The sequence below is a fragment of the Mytilus edulis genome, chromosome 12 (assembly GCF_963676685.1).
Source record: "Mytilus edulis chromosome 12, xbMytEdul2.2, whole genome shotgun sequence".
Taxonomy (NCBI): Eukaryota; Metazoa; Mollusca; class Bivalvia; order Mytilida; family Mytilidae; genus Mytilus; species Mytilus edulis.
In genome coordinates, this window is record NC_092355.1 from 60086866 (window position 1) to 60105472 (window position 18607).

Here is an 18607-nt window from a genome sequence, read left to right on the forward strand (position 1 = left end):
TTTGTACTCTTCTTTTGTAATTGTTTCTTTTTTTAATTTAGAATAAAAATTTTCTATTTCAGGAAGTTTTTTATCTTCAAATTTTTTTATAGAATCTATGTATTCATATGGATAGAATCCTTTTTGTTTTAAAAGAGCTATATTACCTTTAAACTCTTTTTCTAAAATAGGAAACTCTTCCATTGATTTGGCAATATCTGATAAGCCTTTTAACATAAATCTATATGAATCTAGGAATCTTAATTTTTTATAATTTGATCCATAATCTATAGAAATATAATTTTCTGAGTTTTTAGAAAGAAGTTTTACTTTATTATATTCATCTTCATATTTCATTAATTCTTCAATTAAAAAGTGGAAATCATAATTCGATCCATTATGAAAGAACACGGGTATTAATTTTGTTGCTTTACCTTCTTTTGTGTTACACGGTTGACACGCTGCTCCTCTATATTTACCTGAAAGATGATTATGTTCTCTTACTTTTTCGCTTTCTTTAAATTCTTCTCCACAAATATAACATCCGGTTGCTTCTTGAAATTCATCTTCTTCATGATTATTTAATATTGTTTTTTTCTTTTCGTTAAGGTAGATCTTATAAGTTATTTCTTTATATATCTTCATTACTTTTTCCACATATTTTTCTACTGCATCATCACCAACATAAAAAAAGTATTGTGGTTTATATATTTCTGGATAATCAGAATGAACATACATACCATAACTATTTATTTCTTGTTTACTTATTGGTTTTATATAAGATTTATTAGGATCTGGAGTACATGATTGCATGGGTATATTATATGCTTCGAAATCACAATATATAACAAATGGTAATTTATTTTTAAAATGATGATTATTGAATTCAAGAATATTTTTTCCTGGTTTTGGCATTATGGTTTTACAATGTTCGTTATCATAACATATTTTTTTTATGTTTTATTAGTGTTTCTTCTCTTTGAAATCCTTGCAAACAATTTCTACATATAAACGATTTATTTCTTTTCTTATCACACATAAAACTATTTAAATCTTTAATTAGACAATAATGAGTATTTTCGTTACTTTCAATGTATAAGAGATCAATTACGTTTTTACTTTCTACATTTGATATATAAACTGGATGTAAAGATTGTTTATTTGTTTGATCCTCTAAAGCAAATACATTTATACTTACATTATTTTGTTTCTCTACTTTTGGGATATCTTTTATTGATACAGGATATTCAATTCCTTTCATGTTAATTTCATTTTCATATTCTTTATATTTAGTTACTCTTTGTTTGTCTTTATTGGCTGGAAATAAACTTGCTAATATTGACCAAAGAAAACACTTATTATCCTTTTTATTTTGGACATTAATAATATTACTTGATTTAAATTGAAGGGGAATATAAGACGAAGCTCTTTGATATTCATATTTATATAGTTTTACTTTTACACTTTTGATACTATCGAAAACAAAACCAGATCCTCTTTCTTGAAATTTATCTACCCAAGCTTTAAATTTATCTAACAAATTATTGTAAAATGTAGATAAATTGTTTTGTGTTAGAACAACTTCAACAGGATGAGAGTAATGACTTTCTATTCTATCAAATGCCATAGGAGTTGTAAATTCACTTGTTATTATTATCTTTATTTTCAAAGGAAATTGATTAATAACTATTTTATCTTTTAATAAGTTTATGTATTTAGTTGCATTGATTTCTTCTATATCATCAATAGTAGTTTCAGTAATAAGATCTTTAAACGATTTTTTAAATCCCATTTTGTAATATTAAATTTTAATTATATTATTTTCTTTGATATAAATTCTAATAAGTAGGATTTCTAAACATAAATTCTTGATAAGATTGTTTATATTTTTCTTTGTTATTTTGATAATGATTTTGTTTTATAGGCTTTATACATTGTTTACATGCACATTTAACTCCCATCGGTTTGTCTTTTGCTTTGTGATATTCACTTAGTAACTTGTATTCATTACATTTGGAACAATGTTTTCTTTCATCCATTTTTAAAAAAAACATTTTAGTTACTTCAAAATGTCTAAAACAAATCTAACAAATAAATTAGCAGATGAACTACATCATAGAGTTGTAAAATCTTTTCCTAAAAGACGTGTTTATGTTCATTCAATAGATCAAACATGGGCAGTTGATTTAATAGATATGCAACCATATTCAAAACAAAATAAACACTATAAATATTTATTAGCAGTTATAGATGTTTTTAGTAAATATGGTTGGTTAATCCCTTTGAAAAATAAAACAGGAGTAACAGTCAGTGAAGCTTTTAAAACATTATTTAAAGAAAGAAAACCAATATATATTTGGTCAGATAAAGGATCCGAATTTTATAATCGACAAGTAAAAGAATTGTTAAAAGATAATAACATAAAGTTATATTCAACTGAGAATGAAGAAAAATCCAGTGTAGTGGAACGATGGATAGGAACAATGAAACAACATATGTATAAATACTTTACTGCTAATGAAACTTTTAAATATTATGATATATTAGATAAATTAGTTAAAAATTATAATAATACAGTACATTCTTCAATTAAAATGACACTTGTTGAAGCAAGTAAATCAAAAAATGAATTAACAGTGTATAAAAATTTATATCCAGAAAAGGAAGAGAAAATTAAAAAACCTAAATTTAAAGCAGGTACTAGAGTAAGAATAACAAAAAAGAAGGGTAAATTTGAAAAGGGTTATACTACTCGTTGGACTAAAGAAATATTTGTAATTGAAAAAGTTTTAAATACAATTCCTTTTACTTATAAAATAATTGATTTAAAAGGCGAAGAAATAACAGGTGCTTTCTATGAACAAGAATTACAAATGACTAAGTTTTAAATCTTTATTATAACACTCATTTGTAAAAACTTAAACACAAGATAAAGTATTTGCGAAATTACACGTTATCATCCATGTACATATAACAGTCACTCAGGTATGTAGAAATACAAAATCCATTATCAGTTAATAGTCAACACATAATCCTTAGCAACGGCGCTAGGTGGTTTCTATGAACAAGAATTGCAAATAACTAATTTTTAAATCTTTCTTTACAAAATATACAAGTTAAACACTATAAAATATATTAATAATCTCAGATCAATGTTGTTCTTTCGCGCTCTAGCTGGAGCGCGGGGTTGAAAGGTCACTGAGAAGATTGTGTTTCAACCTGTATCATTGGTTGATGTTGAGTGCTCCAATACCGCCTAATCTCCTCACTATATAAAAACATTGCTTTCAATTCTTTTCTCATGGAATAGACTTCAATGAAAGGTAGTCCAACAGTAGAAAACCTTCTTGAGAGGAAGAAATACTGGCCGACATGAAAAACCACAACACACTAAAAAGCACACACGTTTTCTTATCACTGATAATTTAAAACGAAAAGAACGCACCAGCCTTCTATATGTTTACATGTGATGACAACATTGTCTAGGCAACATGTAAACATACTCTTGACAATCATGTAAATATTTCCAATGATCGATTTAGTCTATTTAAAAGTCATGTCCTATTAAATAGCAAATGTAAAAAGCAATTTAAGTTGTAGTCGTATTGATCCGTTTTATTAGTAGACTATATTGATAAAATTAATTAAAAATCAAGGTTGGGGCGCACTGGGGAAATAATGTTTCTCTTAAATCCCACAGAATTCTTTCTCTGCCAGTTATCCCGGTTTTTTTTTTATTTTTGTTTTTGGAAAAAAAAATTGTTGTTTTTTGGGTATTTTTAATAACGTTTTTTTTTAAAAAACTGCTTAACTTGCATTCTGCCATTGTTTTAATTTCATAATGTTTTTTTGATTTTGTTGTCAACTTTCTTCTAATTAATTTAACTAGACCTCCTAAACTTCCACATACAACAGCTGCAATTTGTATGGGAAGTAAGATAGGAAAAGCTATTTCTATACCAGCTAAAACAACAGATGTCGAAATTAAACTTGTATCAACACCATCAGTAACATTAACTCCGCGTTTATATTTTTTGTATAGTGATTTACGTTTATCTCTCTCATTTATTAATGTTTTTTCTATTTCTGTTATTTTTTGTAGTCTATAATTTTGTCCATCTTCTATAGGTAATTCTGGATATAAATCAGGAGCTGTAGGTTGTTTCATTTTTTAAAGTAAAAATTGATTTTTTTTCTCTTAAATCCCACAGAATTCTTTCTCTGCCAGTTATCCCGGTTTTTTTAATTTTTTTTTTTTGGAATTTTTTTGTTGTTTTTGGGTGTTTTTAATAACGTTTTTTTTCCAAAGTAAAAAAAAAAAATTTTTGGGAGTAAGAAAATTTTGGTGTTTTTGGGTGTTTTTTTGCTTTTTTTATGAAAATTTAGGGCTCTTTTACTTGAAATGAGGGTAATTTTTTGGGGGTCAAATTTTTTTTTTTTGGGGTGCGCTGGACTCGTTCAAGTACTATACTACTGTCGAACACCATTGTCACAAGCAAGCAAAGTATTCCGAATTATAATTACTATTTTGTATCATCGGTACAGCGGATATAGCTTTGTAGGTACTTCGAAGCATGAAAAACTATATACCGTACATTCATTTAACTATGCACCGTACAGAACGATTCATGTGGTCAGCTATACACAACGCTTCTTGTCGGAATAAAATATCGAAAAATAACATATGTACAAAATATTTCAATGCCAATTATTGAAACAGCTATACTTATTACGCACAAACAGTGTGGCCTTCTATCAGAAAAAGAGTTGCAATGAATATAGAATCATATCGGATGAGACGAGCGCCAACTTCTTTGACAAGTATTTGCACATGTTTTTAGTAAGGATTCTTGTTTTGGGCAAATAGTGAGACTAATCACCAACCTACGACCAAAACATTTCTTAAAACAACAAATATGTTTAGATTGAAGTACACATTGATATAATGTAAACAAAACAAAGATTTTCGTACCGTGTCAGAAGAAAAGTCGATCACGACCCCTTGGTTAATACCTATATCCGCTGTACCGATGATACAAGGAGACGCCAGCGAGTGGGCAAGTGTTGAAACAAAGAATGATGATACAGTAATAAGGTGGACACAGTAATGACAAAGTTAATGCTTTTTATTCTATTTTTTGTTAAAGAGACGAAAAAGAGGAACAAAATGCGAAAGACGGGCGTCACCCCATTCATCTCGGTTGGAAAATAAAAATATTAAATACCCTAAATTGGAAAAAGTGTGGCAAAGTGTGATTTTCAGTGTTTCCCCCCCCCCCCCCCTTTTAACTCAATAACTGTATCGTCTACGTAAAATCCGTTGCCATTACCGAAAAGGATCAAAATAAGTACCACAAAGGTAAAATCCGATCTAATCGGACGAAAAATTAAATCTAAAACACTTCATCAGGAATCAACCCCTTATATCTCAGAAATCGTTAACGCTACTCCAAATCTGTTGATATACTAGTACTAATGTTTCAGAATTTTATTAGCAATTAAAAAAATCTTTATTAAAATAAGTTGAAAATAAACAATCTGTATATGCCAATATGTGCTCATTGTTGAATACCGTATGGTGACCTATAGTCATTAGTTTCTGTGTAATTTGGTCTGTTGTGGAGAGTTGTCTCATTAGCAAAGATACCACTTTTTCATTTTTTATAATTTCCCACATAGCCATTTCGCATTTTGTGGGCACTACGTCGACTAAGCTTGCAGTCTTCGAAATTGGGTATTTTCTCACATAATTGGCGTTTTCTGTGGAAAAAAGATTGGTTCAAAGACAAATTAAAAGTCCTATCACACATATTTCCGACTTGGTATGGTTTTAGAGGAGTTGCGACTCAATGAAATCGGTCTACTCCTTTAGTAGCACAGATTATATGATATAAATGTACTAGATGTAATATCATTGTACATATTCAATACTACATTATACATCTTACCATTTACAGATTAATATTATTCAATAACATTTTATAAAACAAACCATCTCGCCATAGTATGCATCAGTAGATAATTGTATAGCTATTGTTATGAAATATTTTTGAAACAGACTGTGATTTCAATGGTGTCTTTTGCAATAAATAGAAATAAGCAGATGTGGTATGAGAGCCACTGAGACAACTCTCCATCCAAGTCATAATTTGTAAGAGGAAACAATTATAGGTCATAGTACGACCTTCAACACGGAGCCTATGCTTAAACCGAATAGCAAGTTATAAAAGGCTCTTATTTGTTATCATTTTCTCCACAGCCGGAGATTTCTTCAACTAGCTCCTGTATCAACTGATTTTAATCTTCAACCGAAATGTTTGAAACGTTGATTTTGTTAAATTGCTTTGTCTCATTTTCCCTATAAATTGCACTTTCGCTAGCGATAGACACATATTTGAGCCGGGTTAATAATTTACAGAAGCAGATCGGAATCAGTTATGACGTAGACAGTAATCATTCTAATCGTAATCATGTTCATTGACCATAACGACGATGAAAGCACATCATATAATGACGTTTCGACATCATATAATGAAGTAAACCTAACCACATAATATAAGATTACAAGCACATAATATAATGACACAACCACATATATAAAGATGTTTGCACGTAATATAAGGGAAACTGCACATCATATAAGGATATTTACACACCATATAAGGATCTTTGCACATCATATAAGTATATTTGCACATCATATAAGGATCTTTGCACATAATATAAGTACATTTGCACATCATGTAATAATGTTTGCACATCATATAAGAATGTTTGCACATCATATAAGAATGTTTGCACATCATATAAGTATATTTGCACATCATATAAGTATATTTGCACATCATATGAGTATGTATGCACATCATATAAGTATGTTTGCACATACTATAATGATGTTTGCACATCATATAAGGATATTTGCACATCATATAAAGGTGTTTGCACATCATATAATGACAAGTGCACATAATATAATGACAAGTGCACATCATATAAAGGTAAAAACACAGCATATAAAGGTAAATGCACATCATATAAAGGTAAATGCACATCATATAATGAAAATGGTCATAACAAGACAGTGTTGGCGTTCCATAATTTATCTCAAAAACGAGGATGGTGACATATGAGTTTCTATACGTGTATGGATTCAGTATACAATCCTGGATATTATGTAAGTTTTTTGTTTTTCTCCGTATATAAGAACATAGCCATCCATTGGAAAATCTAAAAAGGTAAGCCGAAAAAAAGGCATTTCCCCTATATACCTATGTAATTATAAATTTGTCGCCAAAATTGACGTTTTACTATGAAAAGACCAAGAAAACAAAAATGGTGACCCCCAATTTTTCTTACATATTCCGATGTAACTCGATTCAAAGAACACGTGTGCCAAAAAGTTTGGAAATTGGGAGATATGCCATTCGGTATCGTGTTACCTTAAATAAGCGACTTTTCTCGATTTGTCACTCCACTAACAATAATACTAGTAATCTTGATAATGGACCGGCACTCGGATATTTTCCGAAAGACAGCTACCACGAACATATTCAAGTTCAAACTATTTGGTCCTGGACAGCAATCCAACGATAAAAAAAAGACATTTTTTTATAGAGGTCAACATTAAATTAATTTATAAAAGCGACTGAATAAATTAGGCGAATATAAGTTTTCTTTCTTTCTTTCTTTTGAAAATATATTATTTCGAAAAGAAGCTTTGACGTATACATGTACTTAATGCTCGTTGACAACTGCATTTTTCATATTTCTTACATGGTTTGCATTTCAATTCAACTCAACAAGAAAAAGCAATAAATCGTGTTAAAATATAATGATATATTGTTGTCTGCTTAACCCCCAGCGGCCAATTGTTCATCCATCTTCAGGACGAGGACAAATTAGCAATAATAAGTGAGTTTCTGTAAGGTAGGGTCGGTTTGGATAAAGGGCGGGGCATTTGGATTGCTACTGGAAAATTAGGGTATTTTGAATAGGAACAGAAATTGTGCTTAGCAATAGGCCACCTATAGACTCTGAGAGAGTTGTATCAAGCACTCTCTTTACATGAGGCATCGGATTTTAACGTCCCAATTCTGAATAAACGAGGCTGCGAGTTTATACACCCTGCACAGCTAAACGGACACCCCGCATTAGCAATGGTTTCATAATCGGTCGGAAGATGACTAAAGTGACAACATATCTATCTAATTTACATCATCTCGTTATAATTTCATTTTTATATGTTAAGTCTTATTTTATTAGTGAGCACCATGTGTAATTTCTTTACATGACGTCACGAGCATAAATACCCACACGTTAGATGGGTTTTGTAAGAGTTGATGAATTTTATAATCTTTACAATTTTTGGCATTTAATTTGAGTAAAAAGTAACAAAAAACGCAACAACAAAAAAATAACCGTCTCTTAATTACGCCACACGAGCGCTTCGTGTACACATTACTCATCAGTGGCGCTCGAATCAGTGGGAAGACAAAATCATTGACGAAGTTAAAAAGCATTGAAAACTAAACCTTTCCAAAGAGTTGTGCCAAATGAAACCAAATTATCCAAATTCCAAAAACTAGATAGTGACTTAGTCTTCAACAGGAGTGCACACGATGATATGAACCATGAAAATTAGATCAAGCTCAGATGAACTTTGTCGGACGCATATATATAAAAAAAGAAGATGTGGTATGATTGCCAATGAGACAACTTTCCACAAGAGACCAAAATTACACAGAAATTAACTATAGGTCATCGTACGGCATTCAACAACGAGCAAAGTTCATACCGCATAGTCAGCTTTAAAGGCCCCGAAATGACAATGTAAAACAATTCAAACGAGAAAACTAATGTTCACCCAGTTACAATCATTCTATACACCAAATATAGTTGACCTGTTGCTTATACATGTAGTATCCGAGAATCGGATCTAATCACAAAACCTTAACATTGACCAATGAACCACGAAAATGAAGGTAATGTCCTACATTCTGTGCTATCTATATGCTTTGGCATTGCACAATATCATGTTTTTCTCTGACTTTTAATCATAGGCACTTGTCTCAGAATTTTTTTTCTGAGACAAGTGCCTGTGCTGTTAATGACGTCTTTGCACTAAATCAATTGGATGTTGGATGCGTACTGATTGACATTTTCGCCTTAGATACATGATGTTTTATGAGTTGTTACTGGCTTTGAACTAACTTTCAGTAACCGCGAGTACTACCAGATCTGTACGTAGTGTCTTAAGTGTTTTTGTTAGTAAACTATGTGCTTTGTATCGATCTGATGAGTTAAGCCTTTTCCAACTGATTTTTATAGTTTGTTCTTATGATGTGCTGTTACACCACTATCCCAGGCCTATATATATAAACAAGGAAGAAAATAATTTCATTAAAATATTACAACCTAAAAAGTTTAAAAGGGCTCAGTATATTATATATATAGGTATATATAGGAAATTGTGGTATAAGTGCCAAGGAGACGAATCTCCTTCCAAGTCACAATTTATAAAAGTAAATCGTTATAGATCAAAGTACGGTCTTCAACACGGAGCCTATGCTGAAACCGAACAGCACGCTATACAGGACTAGTGTAAAACCATTCAAACGGGAAAACCAACGGTATAATCTATATAAAAAACGAGAAACGAGAAACACTCATGAACCACATCAACAAACGACAACCACTGAACATCAGGTTCCTGCAAACATTTGCAGATTGTTCGGGTTTACACGTTATGATAGATACCAACCTTCACCATCCCTGAAACAATTATAGTGTAACATCACAAGTTTTTCACAACATAGAAAGACACACTATAAAATATCTCCCGGAATGGTTGAAATCAATCAAAAATCATATTAACTTAAATGAACATACATGTACACTGAACGAATAAACTTTTATATAACCACGCCCGTAGCCTTTGCAAGACACAATGTCTGTCCTTATCCCGCATATCCTTATGTCAGACGGTCAGTCCTTGCATTACTTTAATCATTTGTGCTCGGACAGAATGAGGGCATGGAAAGGTGTGGCCCTCCATTATTCTCTATTCTTTATATTTGAACACCCCAGTATTCCTTATTCTTTATATTATAGCACCTCATTATTCTCAATTCGGTAACACCCAAACCATCCAGAATGTACTTGAAATATTTGCCACTTGACGTTAAATAAGTAACAACCAATTAATCAACCGATACAAGTATAGCATTATGTTCTGAAGACATTACAAATGTGGCATGACTTTATAATCCTTTTATATTGACATTATTTATTGCAATGAAAGATATATCTAAAACCCAGAGGTACATGTATAGGGCTGTGTCGGTTTCTTATTCTTCAATCTTAACTACAGTGAAACCTGTTTAAACCGAACCTCTTCGGGATTTTGTTCGTTTTTGGCCGATCTTCGGAGTTCACAACGCACAGTTATTTGATATGACGGTGCTTACGAACATGTTGGTATTTATACAGGTTTTCGGTTTATACAGGTTTCGGTTTAGTCAGGTTTCACTGTAATTACAAAACCTATAATAAAGGGTTATCTATAGGTTAATTGCTTACTTTTAAAACCGTTAAATAAAAATTACTTTTAAATAGAAAACAAGTTGACACAAGATGTGGCAATAGAAAAGTCAATTTGTAATAAACAGAGTACAATGCAATACATCAAAATATAAACTTAATTAACGTTTTTATATGGGTTATTTCAAACCGATACAATCGCCAAGTTTAAAAATCTGACTGAGATCTTTCAGCAAATAAATTGTCAGTCATTTTTAAATTTCAACTTTATTTTAATGGTCTAAGATATGTCATCTTGTAACTCGATATTTGATGTATATACTATTTATTTTGTGGCAAAATGAATAATATAGATTTATCCTGGTTGATAAAATTTTAAAGTGACACATTCTATTTTAATCGACCTAAAAATTTACAAAAAATATTGACTTTCTTCGGTTTTTACATTTCGTTAGTGATTGCTGTTAATTTTCTTTTTTTTTATCATCATACCTATGCAAAAAACATCTTTACAGGCTGCTGACAGCAAAACTTTTCATTTTCAAAACCAATTAACTAAAACAGAAGGCATGATTACTTTAAAACCAAGAATAAGCCATGATTTTCTCGCTGCGTTGAAGACTCATTGATGGTCTTCGATTATTATCTGCACGTTGGTCGGGTTGTTGTCTTTGACCCATTCCCCATTTTCATACTCAATTTTATTTTCCAGGTGAAGTCGGAATATACATGACCATTTACGATGCCAAAGCAGAAAATCCCAAGTCTTCTGGATCTGAACGATTTTATTACATGGATTTGACAGACAAGTTATTCGACCACGTATCGTCGGCCGACATCGTCAAACTAAGAGAAGACCTGGAAAAGAAGGGCGCTCTTCATGGAGCTTATATTGAACGCTTTTCAAGGGGTAATTATTCATTTTGTAAACTACAAGAAGCTACTTTAAGACTAGTACTAGATATCTTGTACATAATTGACATACATAAATAAAGATCGGAAAGAAAATAAGCAAATGTGCTTTTTGTATTGTAGCTTTTGACGTACGTCTCCCCACAAATAAAAGAAATTAGGGAATAGTAATATGCATGGTAACTATTGGTCTTCCTGTGACAGGCAGTAAAACCCTCGCCATAACGTTTGGCTGTGCGAAATGTCCAAATCACAGCCACATCCGGTCAGAATGGGGACAATGATCAAATGCCTGGCGTAAAGATAGTGCCACTCTCTTTGCACATTAAGAACACTTGCTTCAACTTTTGAGAGGTCTGTATGTGGCCTTTTGCAAGGCTAAATGTCTGTCCCTATCCAGTATACCCTCGTTTTACCATGTTAATAGGATGTATATATACCTATGTATGATCGTTCAATCAATCATTACGTACGTAGACATACCAATCCTACACATGGCGGCGTTCCTGATGGAGATAAAATCCACAAATGGCTACGGACTCAAACCATTTATAAATTCACAATAGGTTCATTTGTTGAGATAGACATAACACCACATTGCCTTTGAATTTACTTAAGAGAAATGGTTGCGAGAGAGTTAGAAAAGGTTTAAACAGTCAATTCCAACATAAGTTTCAACTGTTCACATACACAAGAGGACCAATTATTTAATATGCTTTTAGGAAAAATAAGTAAATATACAGTTCATAACATCATCCAAAGGAAAGTAAAACTTTATTTTAAAGCCCATTGCATTTGGAGTGTAGGTAAATGTATGCTCTTTGGTTAGCTTTCTTGAAGTCCTCATTATGTAAGGTATACTACCCTCCTTTCGAAGTATCCTAGTCCTACAGACAGACAAATTGATTATTTGTATGTCTAGTCTACTCTTAAAGGAGAAAAGTTTACGACTTCACGGTTCAGCTAGAAAGCAAGGTTTCCAACGATAATATCCTTATCTACACATTCAATGCAATCGGCTGTAATAGATTCCTTCTATAACAGTGCGACAAAATAACTACATACATACAATAACATCGACGTTATAGCCAGAAAAAAAAAATACACACAAATATACTTTTTTCATCTCATGAATGAATAAATAAGTGCTTTATTTTTTTGTTAACTTGAAGATTCCCGCGAAATCGCAGTACAATTGGGCAAGTGTGGAAACTATTAACTAAAGAGCTTCTTGAATTTCCAGGGCATTACGTCGACTGAGCATGTGCGAAAGCGTATAAGACACGGATCGATATGGGACTCCGAATTTATATATTTTCTCTAAAATTGACGTTTTCTTTGGAAAAAAATTGTTTCAAAAGGAAAATTTAGGAAGTGCAGTGTATGGTTTCAGAGGAATCTTTTTACCTTTAGTGGTATAGATACACTGTTACAATTCAAAAAATGTACTCGTTGAACTGTTTTGTAGTTGTTAAAAGCTTTTGCAAGTGCAAATTGTAAATGCAACCTGCAATTAATTAAACAGTACTCTATAACTGTAAAAAAAATATATAATCGATTTAACTTTTAATTAGGTCTTTTGTCATGAACAAACAAATATCTCTAAAACCATCAGAAATAAAATCAGATTTCGTGTGAACCATATTTGTCAATGTTATCTAGAATGTCAAAAATCTATGTGAAATCGACACGATTAGAGCCGTTATAAAATGGAATTCAACATATAACTGATTTTATCAGATATTAAAGTGATCCATCAGAACATATTATAACGGCAACAAACGGATACTTGGAAAACTGAGGGTAGTAAAGGGACTGTTTGAATGATACTTGGGAAACTGAGGGTAGTAAAGGGACTGTTTGAATGGTACTTGGGAAACTGAGGGTAGTAAAGGGACTGTTTGAATGGTGCTTGGGAAACTGAGGGTAGTAAAGGGACTGTTTGAATGGTACTTGGGAAACTGAGGGTAGTAAAGGGACTGTTTGAATGGTACTTGGGAAACTGAGGGTAGTAAAGGGACTGTTTGAATGGTCTTTATTGATGTGATTTAATGATGGTGGATTTGAACCCGAATAATCCAGTTGTTATATTTTGCTACTCTTCAGTGATGTCTCGCAAGTAGAAGGGATAGATTGTTGGGAGTGGCTGAATTATTCTTGTTTTTTAATGTTTTTTCGAATAGTTAGAAAACATATTACAGTAATTTCTTATAATTTAATTCTCAATTCCATTTTAAACCGGAGTAAATCATGAAAAAACATTGATGAAGTCTCGGTCACATGACAAAATTATGTCTATAAGCTGATAAACAAAACGACGTCAGCCAATCAGAAGACGCGTTACATCCAAAATTAAATTATTAGAATATGATGAGATTGAAAACAATGCCCTTAAACGAATGCAGTGAAGTAACGTCTAATGATTTGGTGCACCACGTGACAAATTATGCAAATAAACTTGATCACCGATATCAGGATTAAAATTTGTTTCGTCTTCAGAAGACTCATCAATGACAATCGAATCATAAATGCAAAAAAGGTGCCAAATAAACTACGATATCGAAGTTGAAGAGCACCAATCTTTCTTTTTTTTAATGTCAGAAGTATTTACCAATATTGTGATAAAATGACAATGGGAAAATGTTTGAGAGATGAACGTGTGGCCATTACTTCTACGATAACAAGAGAGACAGCATTTCAATATCTTATTTTTACTGTAAGATCGTAAACCAGAAGCAGACCTATATTACTATAGCTGCTCGCATCCGCTTGCATGAGCGGAAACAACCCCTCCCCTTTCCGTTTTTTCTTTAACTTTGTGAACATTTCATGGTATTCCGGGGTTAGAACATCTTTTCAAATTGACAGAACCCGCTTCTGACTGAGAACCATGACGTCTATACGAAATGAGTCGAAACTGTGAAACAAAGCCTTAAGAATTCTGAGCAATCCCATTTAATGATGCATGGTCAATATTTGTTCTGCTAATTAAAGTCACTTCATAGAAAGTCAATACAGACACATTCGTTAGCAAAACAGCCATCAATCGAAGACATTAAATGGGAAAATAATTTAATTTCTTCTTGTTATAACCCTTTCAAAGGCCCTCCCTCGATTCCTGATGACAATTTAAACTAAATAATTATCAATATTAGAATCAAATCACTTCATTAGTGACATAACACCCAAATAAACAGAGCTAAATTGTCGATTTTACCGCCATTAAACAGTATCAAATCTATATACTCTATCAGAGATTGAAAACAAAAGAATAGATTTGATTGAAATTATAGAATACTAGAATAATTCTTATTAAGAAATAATTGTTAAATCAACCTTCAGAATACTTCCTGTTTTTGTTTTGATTGCTTATACCAGCTAACGTGGATATCGTTTGTCTTCAATCATTTAAACGAAAATAAAAAGAAAATACGTAGGATATAATACTGCAGCTTGGAACTTGTTATCGTTTTAACACTTTAAAAAAAAAAAACATTCACGCAGATTATGATGGGGTTTAGTTAAATTTAGTTTAAACATATTTTATTTGCTCAAAGCAAAAAAGGATCAGACACAAGTAAAACATACTTATAAAGTCTTCTCCACAATACAATATAAATGACAATACAAATTGCACGCGAGCATGCATCATATAATATAAACAACATAAATATTACTAAACTATACTGAAAATAGGAGAGGGAATGAGGAAAGAACGTCAGAGATTAGGATGATGATGTGTGTTTTACCTATGTTGATACTATACTACGAGGAATCGTTTTGATCTCTTTATAAAATTGAATACTTGTTTAACAATTTGCACATTTTGATCATAGGAAAGAGTTTCTTTTCCAAAAACCAGTAGTTTTAAGTCCAAATCGCAGCCTTCGGGAAGCCAGTTGAGACCATTAAACAGAACAGCCCTTTCATTTAGCTAAAAAGGACAATCAAAGAAAAAATGGTGCATGTCCTCAATATCCAAACTACATTTACATGTTGGATCAGATATAATGTTAGCCTTAAACAAGTCACAGTTCAAGAAGGATGCCGAACATCTAAATTGGGTTAATATAAAATTCAATTTTCTTGGACCATATAAATAATTTTCAGATTGATTCTCAATGATGGTGGAAAGGGGGGGTAGGTATGGGCACTAGGGACACATTCTTGTTTATTGTTATTTTTTGCTGGTAATCGTAGCCAGTGCCTTATAAGTTGGAAAGAGTTTTACATTCTCCTGCTTAAATGTTAGACAGGCGATCTAGCGACGGCTATGTGCGACGTGGTTTTTCTAGAAAATCTGTTGATCAGTGTCAGACGAATAAAAAAAAAAAACACGTTGAAAATGAGTGGTAATAAGTAACATGAAGTCACGTGGATTTTTATGGGACAAAATTTCAATGGTATTTTTAAACGCAATCTAAAATCTACAACCAGCAAGTTAAAAACAATTTATCAATTTCAGGAATAGTTTTAGCCCCCTTTTTGGAAGATCAATGCATTTGAATGGGGACATGTAGTTGGAACTCCCCTTTATCCTGGATTGAGAACCCCCTTTTTAAAATGGCTACATCCGCCCCTGTCATTAGACTCACTTTGGGATCTCTAACTGCAAGTTAACAAACATTTTATTAACAATTTCTTACAATTTCAGGAATAGTTTTAGCTGTAGGATTTGACGATATAGGTTCATTAGACAACAATCAGAAAAATAACAAACATTTTATTATCAATTTTTTACAATTTCAGGGATAGTTTTAGCTGTAGGATTTGATGATATAGGAGCATTAGACTCACTTTGGGATCTGTACCAGAGAGGAAAACTGAGTATGACGTTCCAGGACGTTATTGTCAATAGTACGGTATTAAAGAAGCTTAAAACGTCAAAGATAGTACTCAGATCTAAAATCTTGGAATCTGAATACAACAACTGTACAAACGAACTGTTAAGTAGAAAAATGAAAAGACTAGAAATAAAAACTAGAGGTAACTATCTTACTTTGACCTATTGTCGTTGTAGGGATATAAAACTAGTGTTAATTATCTTACTTTGACCTATAATTGTCATGTCAGGGATATTGATATATGTACCAAGTTTAAAAGTTCCGTTGGATTATATATTATTACATTTGAAAAAAATCTTGCCAAGAGTTATGGTTATTGCACGTTTTAAATACCGTTTGATAATATATCAAAACAAATGATAAATTATTCTTGAGTTTCCCATGACAAGAGTTATAGTACATTTTTGTTGTAATTGCAAAAGATTATTACTGCATTGTATAAATTTCTTCAATCATATTATAATGATTGTTCTTCCCTCCTCCTTTTTGCCCACTGCTTGACGGATCGTGTCCATACAGTAGAACTATTCCGATTTTGACCAAAGTAGTGAGGTAAACGATTATTTTGTCATAAAAAGTTACGATTTGATGTGTATGTTTGGTTTCCAGCCATTAAAAAAGGGGGAGGTGTTCCAACCATATGTCCCTATTCAAATGGAAAGATCGTACAAAAAAATGGGGGTACCAAACCCCCGCACCCTAAAGCCGCCACTGTATTCATTGTACACGGTTGAAATCGACCTTATGCAAATTTACGTGAATATACATGTACATTACTCTGATTTATTTTTGAGCATTCATTTACGTCATACAATAAAATGAAAGATGAAGTTTTGTCCGTTTTGTAGCATTCGATTAACAATTCAACTTGAAAACAGTCCCAGACTTGAATTTGTTTTCAAAACCTTAATAGGTTAACAGATGCATTGATGTTGATTTGTAAAAGTATAAAAAAAAGAAGATGTGGTATGATTGCCAATTAGACAACTATCCACAAAAAGACCAAAATGACACAGACATTAACACCTATAGGTCACCGTACGGCCTTCAACAATGAGCAAAGCCCATACCACATAGTGAGCTATAAAAGGCCCCGATAAGGTCGATTTCTATCCAACGCATCTCATTTTAAGACACAATATTAAACATGCATAAAAATCTGTACTATTGACTTTCCAGAAGTAGACAAGAAAATGGTGCAAAGATTGGCAGAACAACAAAGGTGTTTCACCGACAATGTGCAATCCCTGAAGGACACGGAGGAAAACATAGAATTATCGTTAGGAGAATTTGCTCTTACCATGAAACAGATACTACCACAAGGTGTACTCGAATTAAAAACTATACGAGAGTTCGAAACAAATTACAAAATGGCAAAAGGAACATCACGTGTCAAAAACACCAAAATTATTGACCAGTTCACAGACATGTTAGGGAAGTTACGAACCACATTCACGGAAGCGTTTACACAATTATATGTACCCTTACTACAAGTTCATTCCATTTGTGAAAGCGAAAAACAAAAACAAATTAAAAGAGACATACGCAGGAAAATTAACATTGGACAAGAATTAATGAAACCGGAAGCTCCGCTCAAAATTGTGATTCATCCCGTCTGGGCAAGAAAGATACTTCCTCGGGAGCAGTCATTATTCCGTGGACTTGTGTGCGTACTTCCGCTTGCCATGGAAGCTCTCAAAGACATCGACTTCATTATTGATGAATATATTAACGATTTTGTATTTTAATATGTTTCTATTTCATGTCATTAGTCCGTCCATATAATATAAAATAATAAAATGTACCATCTAAAATGGACTCAAAACTTTGCCTTTAAGAATGCTCAAAGCGGAGACCATATACATCTCTCGAGCATCTGCATGGCTCTGTCTGTTTTCTGTCTTGGTTCATTCTTCAACAAGCTCGCTAGATATGTATACATACATGTAAATGTAATACGGGGGTTGTTCACTGTTGAAAGCTGTTTGGTGACCTATAATTATAGTTTCTGTGTCATTTGGTCTCTTCTGAAGATTTGTCTCATTTGCAATCATACCATATATCAGTCATTTCAAAATAAAGTACAAATTCGGAATCTGAACTTTTCCAAAAAAAAGTTAAAATAAATGCAAATTAATTTAAAAAACCAATAGCATATTGATTTGTTAATATTTTTTTAAAATATGCAATCTTACCAATACCTGAGAAAATTTTATTTTAAAAGTGTGTGCCAGCTTGTGTCAGATTTTGTCCATCCTGTTACTTTTTTTAACTGATAGCAAAATTGATAATAGAAAAGAAAATATCCAATGAAAAGTGTGGCTCACATT

General features: G+C 32.2%; 1 protein-coding gene across 1 annotated transcript; it reads left to right on the top strand.

The window, feature by feature from the left end:
• The first annotated feature begins 2048 nt into the window (after positions 1 to 2048).
• On the top strand, positions 2049 to 18025 carry LOC139497739 (uncharacterized). Its single transcript, XM_071285974.1, has 4 exons — positions 2049 to 2706; positions 11234 to 11431; positions 16183 to 16419; positions 17457 to 18025. Exons 1-4 carry the CDS (start codon positions 2049 to 2051, stop codon positions 18023 to 18025), a joined length of 1662 nt encoding a protein of 553 aa, XP_071142075.1.
• The last annotated feature ends 582 nt before the right edge of the window (positions 18026 to 18607 follow it).